Source organism: Trichomycterus rosablanca, chromosome 3 (genome assembly GCF_030014385.1).
Source record: "Trichomycterus rosablanca isolate fTriRos1 chromosome 3, fTriRos1.hap1, whole genome shotgun sequence".
Lineage (NCBI taxonomy): Eukaryota > Metazoa > Chordata > Actinopteri > Siluriformes > Trichomycteridae > Trichomycterus > Trichomycterus rosablanca.
In genome coordinates, this window is record NC_085990.1 from 43,071,937 (window position 1) to 43,085,515 (window position 13,579).

Consider the following 13,579-nt stretch of genomic DNA (forward strand, 5'->3'; position numbering starts at 1 on the left):
CATCTGTTTCTCTGCATGCTTTTTATCCTGCTTTCACCCTGTTCTTCAATGGTCAGGACTCCCACAGGACCACCACAGAGCAGGTATTATTTGGGTGGTGGATCATTCTCAGCACTGCAGTGACACTGACATGGTGGTGGTGTGTTAGTGTGTGTTGTGCTGGTATGAGTGGATCAGACACAGCAGCGCTGCTGGAGTTTTTAAATATCGTGTCCACTCACTGTCCACTCTATTAGACACTCCTACCTAGTTGGTCCACCTTGTAGATGTTAAGTCTGAGACGAATTGTCATCTGTTGCTGCTGTTTGAGTTGGTCATTTTCTAGACCTTCATCAGTGGTCACAGGACGCTGCCCACAGGGCGCTGTTGGCTGGATATATTTTTGGTTGGTGGACTAATCTCAATCCAGCAGTGACAGTGAGATGTTTAAAAACTCCATCAGCATTACTGTGTCTGATCCACTCATACCAGCACAACACACACTAACACACCACCACCATGTCCTAAATAATACCTGCTCTGTGGGGGTCCTGTGGGAGTCCTGACCATTGAAGAACAGGCTAAAAGCAGGCTAAAAAAAGCATGCAGAGAAACAGATGGACTACAGTCAGTAATTGTAGAACTACAAAGTGCTTCTATATGGTAAGTGGAGCTGATAAAATGGACAGTGAGTGTTGAAACAAGGAGGTGGTTTTAATGTTATGGCTGATCAGTGTATTTTTTTCTTGTAGATATTTCTATTTGTCTGTCTTCTTGCTTATTATTACACAAGGGTTAAGCAAGCAATTCCATAGTAAGGCTTTGACCCTGTAAATTAAGTCAACCCAGGATTTCCAGCTGAAGAGCTTGCACAATTACCCCCCAACTTTGTGAAACATTGCTTAATTCCTGGGTAGAAGTGCATCTGTTAAAATAATTGGTACTATTTACTGTTGTAAGCCACAAACATTGTAAGACATCTGCTCTACATGCCTCTAATAACTTGGCTAAAGTCCCTTCGCTGTTACCCTGTCTGTCCTCTAACTTTTCCAACACAGTTCCCTTTAAAAATGTTCACAATACTTCGTCCTCTACCAGAAACCTACCATAAACCTGCTTACTGCTGGGTGTGTACATGCGTGTGTCAGATATTTGTAACTGTGACAGATTATTTTATTTGCATACGGTATGTTTTGTCCTGTACAACTGATGAAAGTAGAAACGCATAAACAAAGAGCCAACCGTCCCGGACTTTACACTTTCCACACTTTCCACTGCATAGCTTGTAGTTTCAGATCCACAGTAAGCAACATCGTCGGCTGAAATATCATTCAGCTATTTTCAGTCTCTGTACTTCAAAAGTGTCTTTTTTCATTTACATCCCTTGAAAGTAATGTCACTGCCAGGCCGCTCCTTTGATATCTTGCAAGCAAGGCTTAAGATGTTTAGCAACTTTCTTGACCCAAACACAGCTTTACAATCCCCCCAAAATGTATTTTGAGGGATCAATAGGTAAAAAGACAGAAAAAAGAAAAAAAAGTGTTTGTTGTAACTGCCTGCTGAAACAAAAGATGCTCTTTTCTACTACTTCACATGTAGACATGTATTTATGTACTTCCAGTGTTTGTCATACTCACGTCCTGGTGTAATGAGATGAGACATAATAACAGGATCATTGTTCTCAGCGCATTCACACACACAAACACACACACACACACACACACACACTTAAAAGAGCGAAGGCGATGACTTTCAGTCTGAATTAATTTGTCGTTTAGAGGAAATGTTCTGTACAATTCTGTCTCCTGTCTGCACAGCATGATGTATACCAGCACAAACAAGAACAGTCTGTGATTGTATTTGAATGATAGTGCGTGTGTGTGTGCATGTGTGTGAGTGTGTGATAATGATATGTCGCAGCTGTAGCCAGTTCCTAGCTGCACTTGCAGGACTTCACGATCATACTGGAAAGCTGCTCGATTTTGGGAGTCTTGCCGATGAAATAAAGGATGGTCAAAGGCTCCAGGTCCTGGGACACGCAGCATGGAGAGGCTGATGCTTCTGGATTAATGGTGTTATACAGGCCAAGGATCTGAAAGAGAGCGCAGGAAATGTATAACTTAGTTATTTGCAATAGGTGCTTTATCCTAATCAGAGTTGTAACAATAGGACACATTTACTTAATTAGTTACTCACACTTTAAAACAATTTAAGGAGGTGATCCCTAGACAAGGGGAGAACATACTACACAGCTTTTAATATTTGCACATTTTTTTATATTTGCACTGTAGTTTACTTTATAATTTATACTTTACAGTTTTTACTCACAATATATACCAGCCTTACAATATATACCGAAATAACATCTCCATATGTACCTTCAGGCCCTGTTGTTGTTTTGTGTTGTGGGGATTATACACATACTTCTATCTATACATATCTATCTATCTATCTATCTATCTATCTATCTATCTATCTATCTATCTATCTATCTATCTATCTATCTATCTATCTATCTATCTATCTATCTATCCATCCATCCATCCATCCATCCATCCATCCATCCATCCATCCATCCATCCATCCATCCATTCCATCCATCCATCCATCCATCCATCCATCCAGGTTGCCAGTCCACAGGGCAAACACACACCTTCACACCTAGAGCAATTTTAGTAGCTCCACTTAACCTGACTTCATGTCTTTGGACTGTGGGAGGGCAGAACAGGTAGTTACTGGTTACAGAAAATTCATCAGTTCACAAGTTTAATGTCAAACACAGTCATGGACAATGTTGTATCTTCAATTCACCTCACTTCCATGTCTTAGGACTGTGGGATGAAACTGGAGCTCCCGAAGGAAACTCACACAGACACAGGGAGAACATTCAAACTCCATACAGAAAGGACCTAGTCTACTCCACCTGGTATCTGAGTAGATCGAACCCTTTTTGTGAGGCAACAGTGCTACCCACTGAGCCACCAGTCACTTACTGTATATATAAACATCAATTACAGGCAAGGAGGCATTTCAGGCCTCCTTCATTAAACTTCAAGCAGGTAAAGCTATAAGAAGTTTGTGAATTTCCTACATTTCTGCATTCATAATTTAATAAACAGAAGAAAACAATGAATATTTGTAGTTCTTATAGCTTGCCTTTAAGTACAGTATAAGTAATGTGGGCATTAAATGTCTCAGACAAAATCGTTCATTGTAAAGAATTTTCTTTGGAGTAAGAATCAGGGTCTTGGAATGTAAAATGTGATCTGCTAAAAACAGCCAACAAAAGGTTTTGGCAGTATCAACAATTTTAACAAAAATTCTTACTGTATGACTTTATGAGTTCTAGGAGCATTGATTGATGATATGACATGATGGTTTATTTAACAGGTCTGTCTTTAAAGAAGCTTATTGCGTAATCTGAAACTAATTTTGAATCATGTCATATAGAGTGATACTATTAATCTTATAAGAACACTAAGGTTTTACAGTGTAAACCAGGTCTAAGGGAGTAAGGGTGTGTGTGTGTGTTGTTCTGCAATGCCCAGGGTGTATTTGTGCCAGGGTGTTTTGGTGCCATGTTTTCCATTGGTGCCAGGCTGTACATATAATGTGATTATCAGTCTGTGGACTTTTGTTAAAGCTACATAAAAGCTAAATAAGCTACATAAAATAGTCTGTTTTTGTGATACTCAGTTACAAGTAAGCAAAACATATGTATGTTTAACATATTGTAAGTGACATAAAGGCAGCTGATGTTACCAGATATAGGAAAATAAAATATTAATACACTTTTTTGTTGATCATTTACTATACACTACATGGCCAACAGTATTTTGACCATGAGCTTGTTGGACGTCCCATGTCAAAATCAAATGGTAGTAAAATAGAGTGACCGCTATGTGATCTTTTCAGCTATAACAGCAGCCGCTCTTCTAAAAAGGCTTCTCACAGGACAGTTTATTTTTATTAATTTTATTTTGTTTGAGTTTATTAATTTCCTTCGGGATCAATAAAGTCTGTCCGTCTGTCCGTCCGACCGTCCGTCCGCCCGCCGACCCGCCTGCCTGTCTGTCTATCTATCTATCTATCTAAGGTATGTCTGTGTATAGGAATTTGTGCCCATTCAGGCCCAAGATTACTGCATTTGTATGGCTGGGCACTGATGTTGGCCTTCCAGTTCATTCCAAAGGCCACTGGAGTCTTTTTAAACCAAGCTTTTCTTCACGTCTTTATAGATCGTGCTTTGTGAACAGGAGAAAGAAATGGAAAGTGCCTTCCCTAAACTGTTGCTTCAAAGTTAGAAACATAAAATTTCCTTTGTATAATTGAGTATTCCAATACTTAAGTACTGCAGTGGTTCTCACCTTGCTGTGTTGGGTGTCGGAACTCCACAGATAAGGACATGCTCCTGCACAGAAGTTAGCATTGTAACCTTTCGGTTCATGGATCCACCTCCATCCCAGGTCCTTCTTAAAGTCAATGTAGAGTGAGCGCAGGCAGCAGTTGTCCTGGACGTTCCTGTGAAATACCACAGCTGTTTTATGATGGTCCAAACACTTTTCTAAGTTAGAATTTAGATCTAAAGTATGCTAACCTGGAGCAGAAGGCAGCGTCCAGAGCTCGTTTCTGTCTGTGGCTCTTGTGCTGGGACTCCAGACGGTAGGATGGGAGCAACATGAGAAGCAAGTGTGGTGATTGGCCACTGTGACGTCGGGTTTTAAACTTTATCTCGCCACCATGGATGAAGCTGTCATCAATCCCTGTTAAGAAGTACCACCAGAAATCATTAGTATAATCAGAATTAATTACATGTACATAGTTGGATCAGGTACATTTTAGAAGATTAGGTGCCCTGATTGAGACAAACAAACAAATATGGAGAGCGTCTGCAGAGGTTTTTTATTTTCAAATTGGAAAAACTCAGCTTTATAAAGTCATACATACTACAGTACATGGTCTTATGAACGCCCACTACCAAATCACTGATTTACGGCATTGACGTTTAGCAATTTGGCCTGGCTCACATTCCATTTTTACTGTTTTTTCCCCAAACTTTTAAACACATTTCAAGAAACAGTGGCTCAATTTCTCAAAACTCTGCACACAAACTGAAAAGAGTTCAGTACTCAACTTCAAAACTCCACAAATCTCTCGCTAAATAAAACACATCACTCAAACCGTGTTCACGCTTCTTAAAATTGATTCCTTCCACCAAAACAATACACACAGCTATCATATACACCGATCAGCCATAACAATAAACCACCTCCTTGTTTCTACACACATTGTCCATTTTATCAGCTCCACTTACCATATAGAAGCACTTTGTAGTTCTACACTTACTGACTGTAGTCCATCTGTTTCTCTACATACCTTGCTTTCAACCTGTTCTTCAATGGTCAGGACCCCCACATGACTTCTACAGAGCAGGTATTATTTGGGTGGTGGATCATTCTAGTGTGTGTTGTGCTGGTATGAGTGGATAAGACACAGCAATGCTGCTGGAGTTATTAAATACCGTGTCCACTCACTGTCCACTTTATTAGACACTCCTACCTAGTTGGTCCTCCTTGTAGATGTAAAGTCAGAGATGATCGCTCATCTATTGCTGCTGTTTGAGTTGGTAATTTTCTAGACCTTCATCAGTGGTCACAGGATGCTGCTTACGGGGCGCTGTTGGCTGGATATATTTTTGGTTGGTGGACTATTCTCAGTCCAGCGGGGACAGTGAGGTGTTTAAAAACTCCAGCAGCGCTGCTGTGTCTGATCCACTCATACCAGCACAACACACACTAACACACCACCATGTCATTGTCATCGCAGTGCTGAGAATGATCCACCACCTAAATAATACCTACTCTGTAGTGGTCCTGGCAGAGCCCTGATCATTGAAGAACAGCATAAAAGGGGGCTAACAAAGCATGCAGAGAAACAGATGGACTACAGTCAGTAATTGTAGAACTACAAAGTGCTCCTATATGGTAAGTGGAGCTAATAAAATGGACAGTGAGTGTAGAAACAAGGAGGTGGTTTTAATGTTATGGCTGATCAGTGTATCATACGCTTAACTCTTTAAGAGGATCAAATAAACACTGATGAGATCACTTTTCTCACTCTGGTGACGTTTAGGGTCCCAAAATAGCAATTACCTAACTATATGTACAGTATAGGCAACACAAATGTTACCTATTTTACATAGTATGTAGCAAAACTTATGACATTTCACCAGTAAGTACAAGGAGAAATACTACAAAGAAAATTAGTGCACATATACGAAAAAGTAACAAAAGAAATGTATTAATTTTTACAGTACTCTGATCTGTACTTTACTCTGTCTTTGATTCTGGTCAGGCCAGAGGACCTCGTCCACACAGGCTGCGAGGTTCTCCCTGGCCAAGCAACAGGGAAAAAAAACGTCTTGCGTACATGTCATCAAATGCATTCTCCATTTCATGAAGCTGTACCACACACTTGTAGGGTCTGTGTTTGTACACTTTCCACCGCCATGGTAAAAACAATTCCTATATTGGTTTAGAAATGGGGAACGGGGTGGAAGGCACAGCACACAAAAGTGGGTTGTTGGGGAACCCACAAATCTTTTGCTGACGTCGATCAGAGGCAGTTTAGATGTCAGAAGTAAGTGCCGAGACAGTCAGTAATTTCTGTGTCAGCATAGAAAGCTCCACAAACAGAATTTCGAGGCTGTATGCTTGACTGAGACTTAAGTAATAAGGATTTTTTTTTTTGCTCAGTGGGTAGCACTGTCGCCTCACAGCAGGAAGGTCCTGGGTTCGATCCCCAGGTGGGGCGGTCCGGGTCCTTTCTGTGCGGAGTTTGCACGTTCTCCCCATGTCTGCATGGGTTTCCTCCCACAGTCCAAAAACATGCAGTCAGGTTAATTGGACTCACTGAATTGCCCTACAGATGAATGGGTGTGTGTGTGCGTCTGCCCTGTGATGGACTGGCGCCCCGTCCAGGGTGTTACTGTGTGCCTCGCACCCATTGAAAAGCTGGGATAGTCTCCAGCAACAACCCCCCACCCACCCACCCACCCTCGTGACCCTAATTGGAAAAGTGGTTAAGAAAGTGAGTGAGTGAGTGAGTGAGTGAGAAACCTCCATATCCACAATCTTACCCACCTGCAAAGCGAGCCTCCAGCTCTTCACTCTTGTTTGGTATGATGAAATTATTTGATGGCACGAACGTGCAACAGGGACAGTGCAGGCTGATCTTAAATCCATTGTTTCTGTCTGCGGAAGAGAACAGAGGGGAATAAGTCAGGCAATTTACTCTGCTGATCAGCTCACACTCGAATAATTCACCAGCCTAAGCAATTCGGTGGCACAGCCACAATCACAAGTCCCTCCATCCCAGCAATACCAGCTTGTCATTCAAAACAACGATGGCTCTCTGTATGCTCATGACTCTCGCTAAAGTGTTTTATTTGTAATGCATTTACAGTTGGCTCTCTGTTTCAAATACCTGCTTGTAATTGTGAATACTGAATAAAACTTCTTTAAAGACAACATTTAGGGATCAGAAGTATTAGTTTAACTTTATTCTACACCATTCTCACCTAATTTTGAAGGCGTTTGAGTTACCCAAGCATTTGTCATATCACCTGGATGAAATTCCAACAATGCTACAACAAAGGGACCAATGGCCATAAAGACATAAAGATTATAGCTGTCCTTGCCATTGTGAGTATGAAGGATGGCATTTCTGTCACCCCTGTTAAACAAAGGGACACAAGCCAATCGAAGGTCTCTGTGAGCTCATACGTACAAAATGGAGCAGTTGGAACTGCACAACAATGTAAATATTCAGACAAACCCATCAAAAAGTGATAACATTGCAATTATAAGTTTAATAAATCGTAAGTCTCTTAAACCCCAGCAGGGCGGCACGATGGCTCGGTGGGTAGCACTGTCGCCTCACAGCAAGAAGGTCCTGGGTTTGATCCCCAGGCGGGGCGGTCTGGGTCCTTTCTGTGCGGAGTTTGCATGTTTTTCCCGTGTAAGTGTGGGTTTCCCCTGGGAGCTCCGGTTTCCTCCCACAGCCCAAAAGCATGCAGTCAGGTTAATTGTAGATACTAGTTTGCCCTATAGGTGAATGGTTATGTGTATTTGTGTGTGTGTGTGTGTGTATGTGTGTCCGCCCTGCAATGGACTGGTGCCCCATCCAGGGTGTTACTGTGTGCCTTGCACTCATTAAAAAAAGCTGGGATAGGCTCCAGCACCCCGACATCCCTCTCCCCCTGTGCGACCGTGATTGGATAAGCGATTGAGAAAGTGAGTTAATGAGTAAACCCCAGCATTATGCTTTCATTCTTTGTCTATTTTACCACCGATTTATCCTATTCAGGGTTGCGATGGGTACAAATCACCAGGCGAAAGGTAGGAAACACCTCGAACAGGTCACAGTCCATCACAGGGACTGTGGAAGGAAACCGGAGCTCCTGGAGGAAACCTACACAGGGAAGAATATTCAAACTTCACACAGAAAGGACCTAGACTGCTCAACCCAGGACCTTTTTGCTATGAGGCAATAGTGCTACCCACCTAGCCACCATGCACTGTGTTCATTAGGACAAATTTTTTCTAGCAAATTGTCTGTATTTCCCCAAAATTAAAAAGGACCATTTTATGAATAAAATTTTTTAAAACTCCTTATGAACTTGGCAAGGCCACAGAAGCTTCTTTGGCCTTTTGTTTTGGCTTATTGTCTGGTTAAAATGTTATGTTGTTAGGTTAACACACTAAATAGTATTTTGGCCATGTAGCAGTGACATTGGTAATATAATAATTTGACAAAGGCATCTATTATGAATAGTGGTTTGTGCCCAGGTGGCACAGCGGGATATTCCGCTAGCACACCAGCGCCGAGATTCTGAACTCCTCGGTTCGAAACTCGGCATTGCCACCGGTTGGCTGGGCACCATCTGGCGGGCATAATTGGTGCAGCAGATACTAATTGGCCACGATATTTGCAGGGTGGGGGACCAGACTATGTGTGGGTGGGTGGGTCTTCATACATTTACATTTTCAGCATTTAGCAGACGCCTTTATCCAAAGCGACTTACAGTAGAGTTACAGTATACATTTTGAGCAATTGAGGGTTAAGGGCCTTGCTCAAGTGCCCAACAGCAGCAACCTGGCAGTGGTGAGACTTGAACCAGCAACCCTCTGATCACTGTTCCGGTACCTTAACCACTAGGCTACAGCTGGCCCTACGGTGTGTAAGGACCCTGATTGGCAAAAGAGACACCTGTGCAGAGTGCAGGGGCGAGAAGAGGAGGTCTGTGCACGTGTAGGAAGAGGCGTGTACAGCGACGTGCTCTCCTCGGATGCAATCGGGTATCACTCAGCAGCAGAAGACAAAGAATAGTGGTTTGTGGTTAGGGATACAATCAAAATAAATTCATTAGTGGACTTAAATTTAGAATTTGATGAAATCTGGTAAATCTAAAAATTGAATTATTGGAATTATTAGTCTGTATGTGAATGCACTCACTGACCCAAGAGAAAGACAAAAAAACTGTAGTGTTTTCAGTACAACTAAAGTGATGTAGCTTTAATGTACTTCTTAAGCTACTTTTGCCATGGAGCTTTTTTGAGGACATCGTTCATGTAGCTAGGATAAATAATTTTCAATTTTAGCTCTACCAGAACAGTTTAAAACACTTCTTTTTCCCACAGAATGCAATTCTTTAGTCTTGACAAATTCACATAACTAAACATACGTTTTTCTCTTTTACCTCTGTGTAGTAGCCACTCGCTGACTGCCTCTGTCACGTCAAATGACAGCCACTCGCCCTCTGTTCGTGTTTTCACCACCTTGCTGTCGATATAGCGCTGTGTGGGTGATGTGAGGTCTTTATGGCCCAGAATCTACAAGAAAAACAGAAAAAAACCTTTAACAGTTTTATCTTTACCATCCCAAAAGCGCCCTAAGATCCTTTAGCACATGCCTTCTAGTGGTTCCCTTGTGTCGGTTGGCGGCAGGTCTTTTAGTTCCTCAGCCCCCAAACTCTGGAACTCCCTTCCCCAATCTCTTAGCGACTATTCCTCCAGCTCTTTCTTCAACTCCTCTCTTTACTGCACATTTTTCTTCTTTCTCTATGTGTTAGTTTTACTATGTTATTTGCTCTTTTCTTTAATATTTACATTGTAAAGTGTCCTTGGGTATGTGAAAGGCACTATTTAAATTGAACTTATTATTATTATTTAACCAACAGCTTTTGAACCCTTTAAAATCATTGCCTTTTGTTTTCTTTTGTGTTCCTGTAGACAGTTCACCTTGGGCCTTAGCCCAAAAAACAAAGCACCAGTTATTAACAGTTTAGTCACACAGGTCTGGTGAGTGACCCCCAACATATCTACATCCGTCATCCTCTCTGTCTCCTCCTTTACTCCTCCCATCTCGTCGCAGGCTCCCTGATCGATTAGCCAGGTCTGGGAAAAACGCTCGGAGGAGCCGTGCTGGCAGAAACAGACACTGGCCTGAATACGCTGTTATGGCTGTGTCCTTCGTGGCTGTGTGTTTACATTGGACCATGCACTGCTTAATGCGTTAAACACTGCTCGGTCTGACACCGAGAAGCTCGGCCTGCCTCGAATCCACAGCAAACCTGAGACACGTCTCATGCGGAGTCTTAAAGGCAAGGAGTGCACACTGGAGGCAGTACAGGCCAGAGGGACTATCCATAAACCCATAGAACAGCTGTGATTTGGGACCCGCAGCTAGATTTTACCACTGTGGATAGTTATACTTTAAAGCTCATTTATATGATTAAGTGGCATTCTCACAGTTAGACAAAGACAACTGAAAAAGAAAAGGAAAATGTTTGCAAAGAAGGAGAAAGTTAAAGGGCTTGGTGTACTTAATCCACAATACAAGTTCACATTACAGAAGAAAATTTGAAGGTAATTCACTAAAAAAAGAACAAAAAAAACCCATAACATATGGCTGTCACAGAACGTCAGAAGTAAGAAGGTCAGCATGGATAGAGTAGAAAATAGTGATTAAAGAGAATTTAGATAAACCTTCTAATTATCTTTGCCTTACGACATTTTAACTTACAATTGTGTAAATTCATTATATGAATAATTATAGTTGGGCGGCACAGTGGCTCGATGGGTAGCACTGTTGCCTCACAGCAAGAAGTTCCTGGGTTTGAACCCCAGGCGGGGCGGTCCAGGTCCTTTCTGTGTGGAGTTTTCATGTTCTCCCCGTGTCTGCGTGGGTTTCCTCCAGGTGCTCCAGTTTCCTCTCACAGTCCAAAAACATGCAAGTGAGGTTAATTGGAGATACCTATAGGTGAATGGATATGGGTGTGTATATGTGTGTCCACCCTGCGATGGACTGGCGCCCCGTCCAAGGTGTTACTGTGTGCCTTGCGCCCATTGAAAAGCTGGGATAGGCTCCAGCACCACCCTCCGACCCTAATTGGATAAGCGGTTAAGTTAAGTGAGTGAGTGAGAGAATAATTATAGTTACAAAGGCAATCAGGCATTGTCATTGTTTAACTCTCTATGTTGCTTGTATAATGTGTATGATGTTTGTTTATTAGCATTTTAACGTCATGTTTTACACTTTGGTTACATTCATGACAGGAACAGTAGTTACTCATTACACAAGATTCATCAATTTACAAGCACAAGTCATGGACAATTTATCAAACACAGTCATGGACAATTTAGTATCTCCAATTTACCTCACTTGCATGTTTTTGTACTGTGGGAGGAAACCGGAGCACCTGGAGGAAACCCATGCGAACAAGGGGAGAACATGCAAACTCCACACAGAAAGGACCCGGACTGCCCCACCTGGGGATCAAACTCAGGACCTTCTTGCTGTGAGGCGACAGTGCTACCCACTTAGCCACCGTGCCACCCTAATGTGTATGAATCTACATGTTTCCCCTAACATTTAGTATATAATGTCAATACTTACTATTTATTAAAATCCTGATAGATTTTAACCTATTCTAGACAAAGAAACGTTTGCCACTGTGCAAACTGTGCATCAGATTAATATAGGCCCTTCAGTTTATTGTTAGACGCATAATCCGGATGCTTGAAATAACTGTTTAACTTGATAAATCTCCTGTGAATAGCTCCTGCTGTATCTTTACCAACAGATAGAAATGCCACAAACTGCATATTCATTGTTAAGACAATGTTACAAATAAATCTGACTTTACCTTGGTCAGGGTCGCAGTGGGTCGATTTATTGTTCAATAGGAAGAAAACACCCCGGACAGGTCCTCCTGCCAGTCCATTACAGGGTGGACACACACAGAGATTTAAATACATACACTTTGGGCAATTTCCAGTTTCTACAATTGGCCTGACTGCATGTCTTCTGACTTGTATGAGGAAACTGAAGCACACTGAAGAAACCCACAGGGACCCTGGTCACCCAGAGAGGGAATCGATCCAGGTTCCTTCTTGCTGTGGTACAGTGCTACACATTAACCCACCCTGCTGCCCTCTTTTCTGTTTAATGTTTGTATTGAATTCACTCAGGCTTTTACACATCTGAGTCCTGAGCTTTTGGGTATCCCCCAGTTTCTTGAAATCATTCAAAGGGGGCATTTTCTAGAATTCTTTGGGAAGGTTAACTGCCCCGTCCTCCTTTTTACTGTGTTTCATGTCATCCTTATGTTCTGTGTTACACTACAATCGTATTACTAGTCAGAAGTCCATTAGATATATTTGACATCATGAGGTGTTCTGCTTTAACCTGATATAAATAATCCACTTTGGTTATTTTTAAAACCTTCCAGAACAAGACAGTATAAAATATGTCCTATACTGAGTGTCTGGGTTGATTTGTTTCAGAGAGAGAATTTAGCGCTAAAACAAATGTTCTCCCTTTGCATTTCAGTACTACATACATCATCATAATCCGTATGTTAGGGAGACTGAATCCCAGCTTAGCTAGTGTTTACTGCACCTGTCATGACTGCCTTCAGGCAGAAACAGCATAGTGGGAGGGGGCCAGAAAAGGGCAGGTGGGATCTGGGGGTGGATAGCGCAGAGCCCTTCACTTGTCTTCTGAGACCCTCCGCAATGACAACACAACATTCCACACTCACGTCTCTATACAAACAAAAAATGATGAGACCAGCGCACTTGCTTTAACGTACTCCCCTATCCATTCAACAAAATCAACACGGTGACAGACAGAAAGACAGAAAAATGTGTGTGAAGGTGTGAAAAAATGGACCGTGACACTTTAGGACAGGGTTTCTTCAAATATTTACTGAGTACCCTTATTACCCCTATACAAACCAAAATCTTTAATCACCAAGTGTATGAAAGATTGATTCCTGTCGGCTGCTCCTGCTATGTGGCACAATTTGTCTTCCGCTGCTGTGGGGTCCCTGATTGCAGTCGAGGTGGGTATATTGCTGCTCACACCTCCTCCGACCAGTGCACAGCGGAACCCTTTTTCACCTATGCACTCTGCACAGGCGCCTCCCTATCTGTTAATCAGGATCCTTACACAGCATTTGAAGACCCCACCCACATAGTCCGGTCATCCCGCCCTTAGCAGAAATGTGTCTGCTGCAGGCACTGCCAATTATGCC

General features: G+C 42.2%; 1 protein-coding gene across 1 annotated transcript in view; it reads right to left on the reverse strand.

The window, feature by feature from the left end:
- Window positions 1-733: 733 nt before the first annotated feature.
- Window positions 734-13,579, reverse strand: part of tgfb2 (transforming growth factor, beta 2) — a 49,249-nt gene continuing 36,403 nt past the window's right edge. Inside the window, exons 3-7 of the mRNA XM_062992136.1 lie at window positions 9,740-9,872; window positions 7,122-7,232; window positions 4,577-4,742; window positions 4,347-4,500; window positions 734-2,071 (exon numbers count right to left, since the gene is read on the reverse strand). Coding sequence (XP_062848206.1) covers window positions 1,913-2,071; window positions 4,347-4,500; window positions 4,577-4,742; window positions 7,122-7,232; window positions 9,740-9,872 — 723 coding nt within the window. The 3' untranslated portion in view covers window positions 734-1,912. The remainder of the gene's footprint in view (window positions 2,072-4,346; window positions 4,501-4,576; window positions 4,743-7,121; window positions 7,233-9,739; window positions 9,873-13,579) is intronic.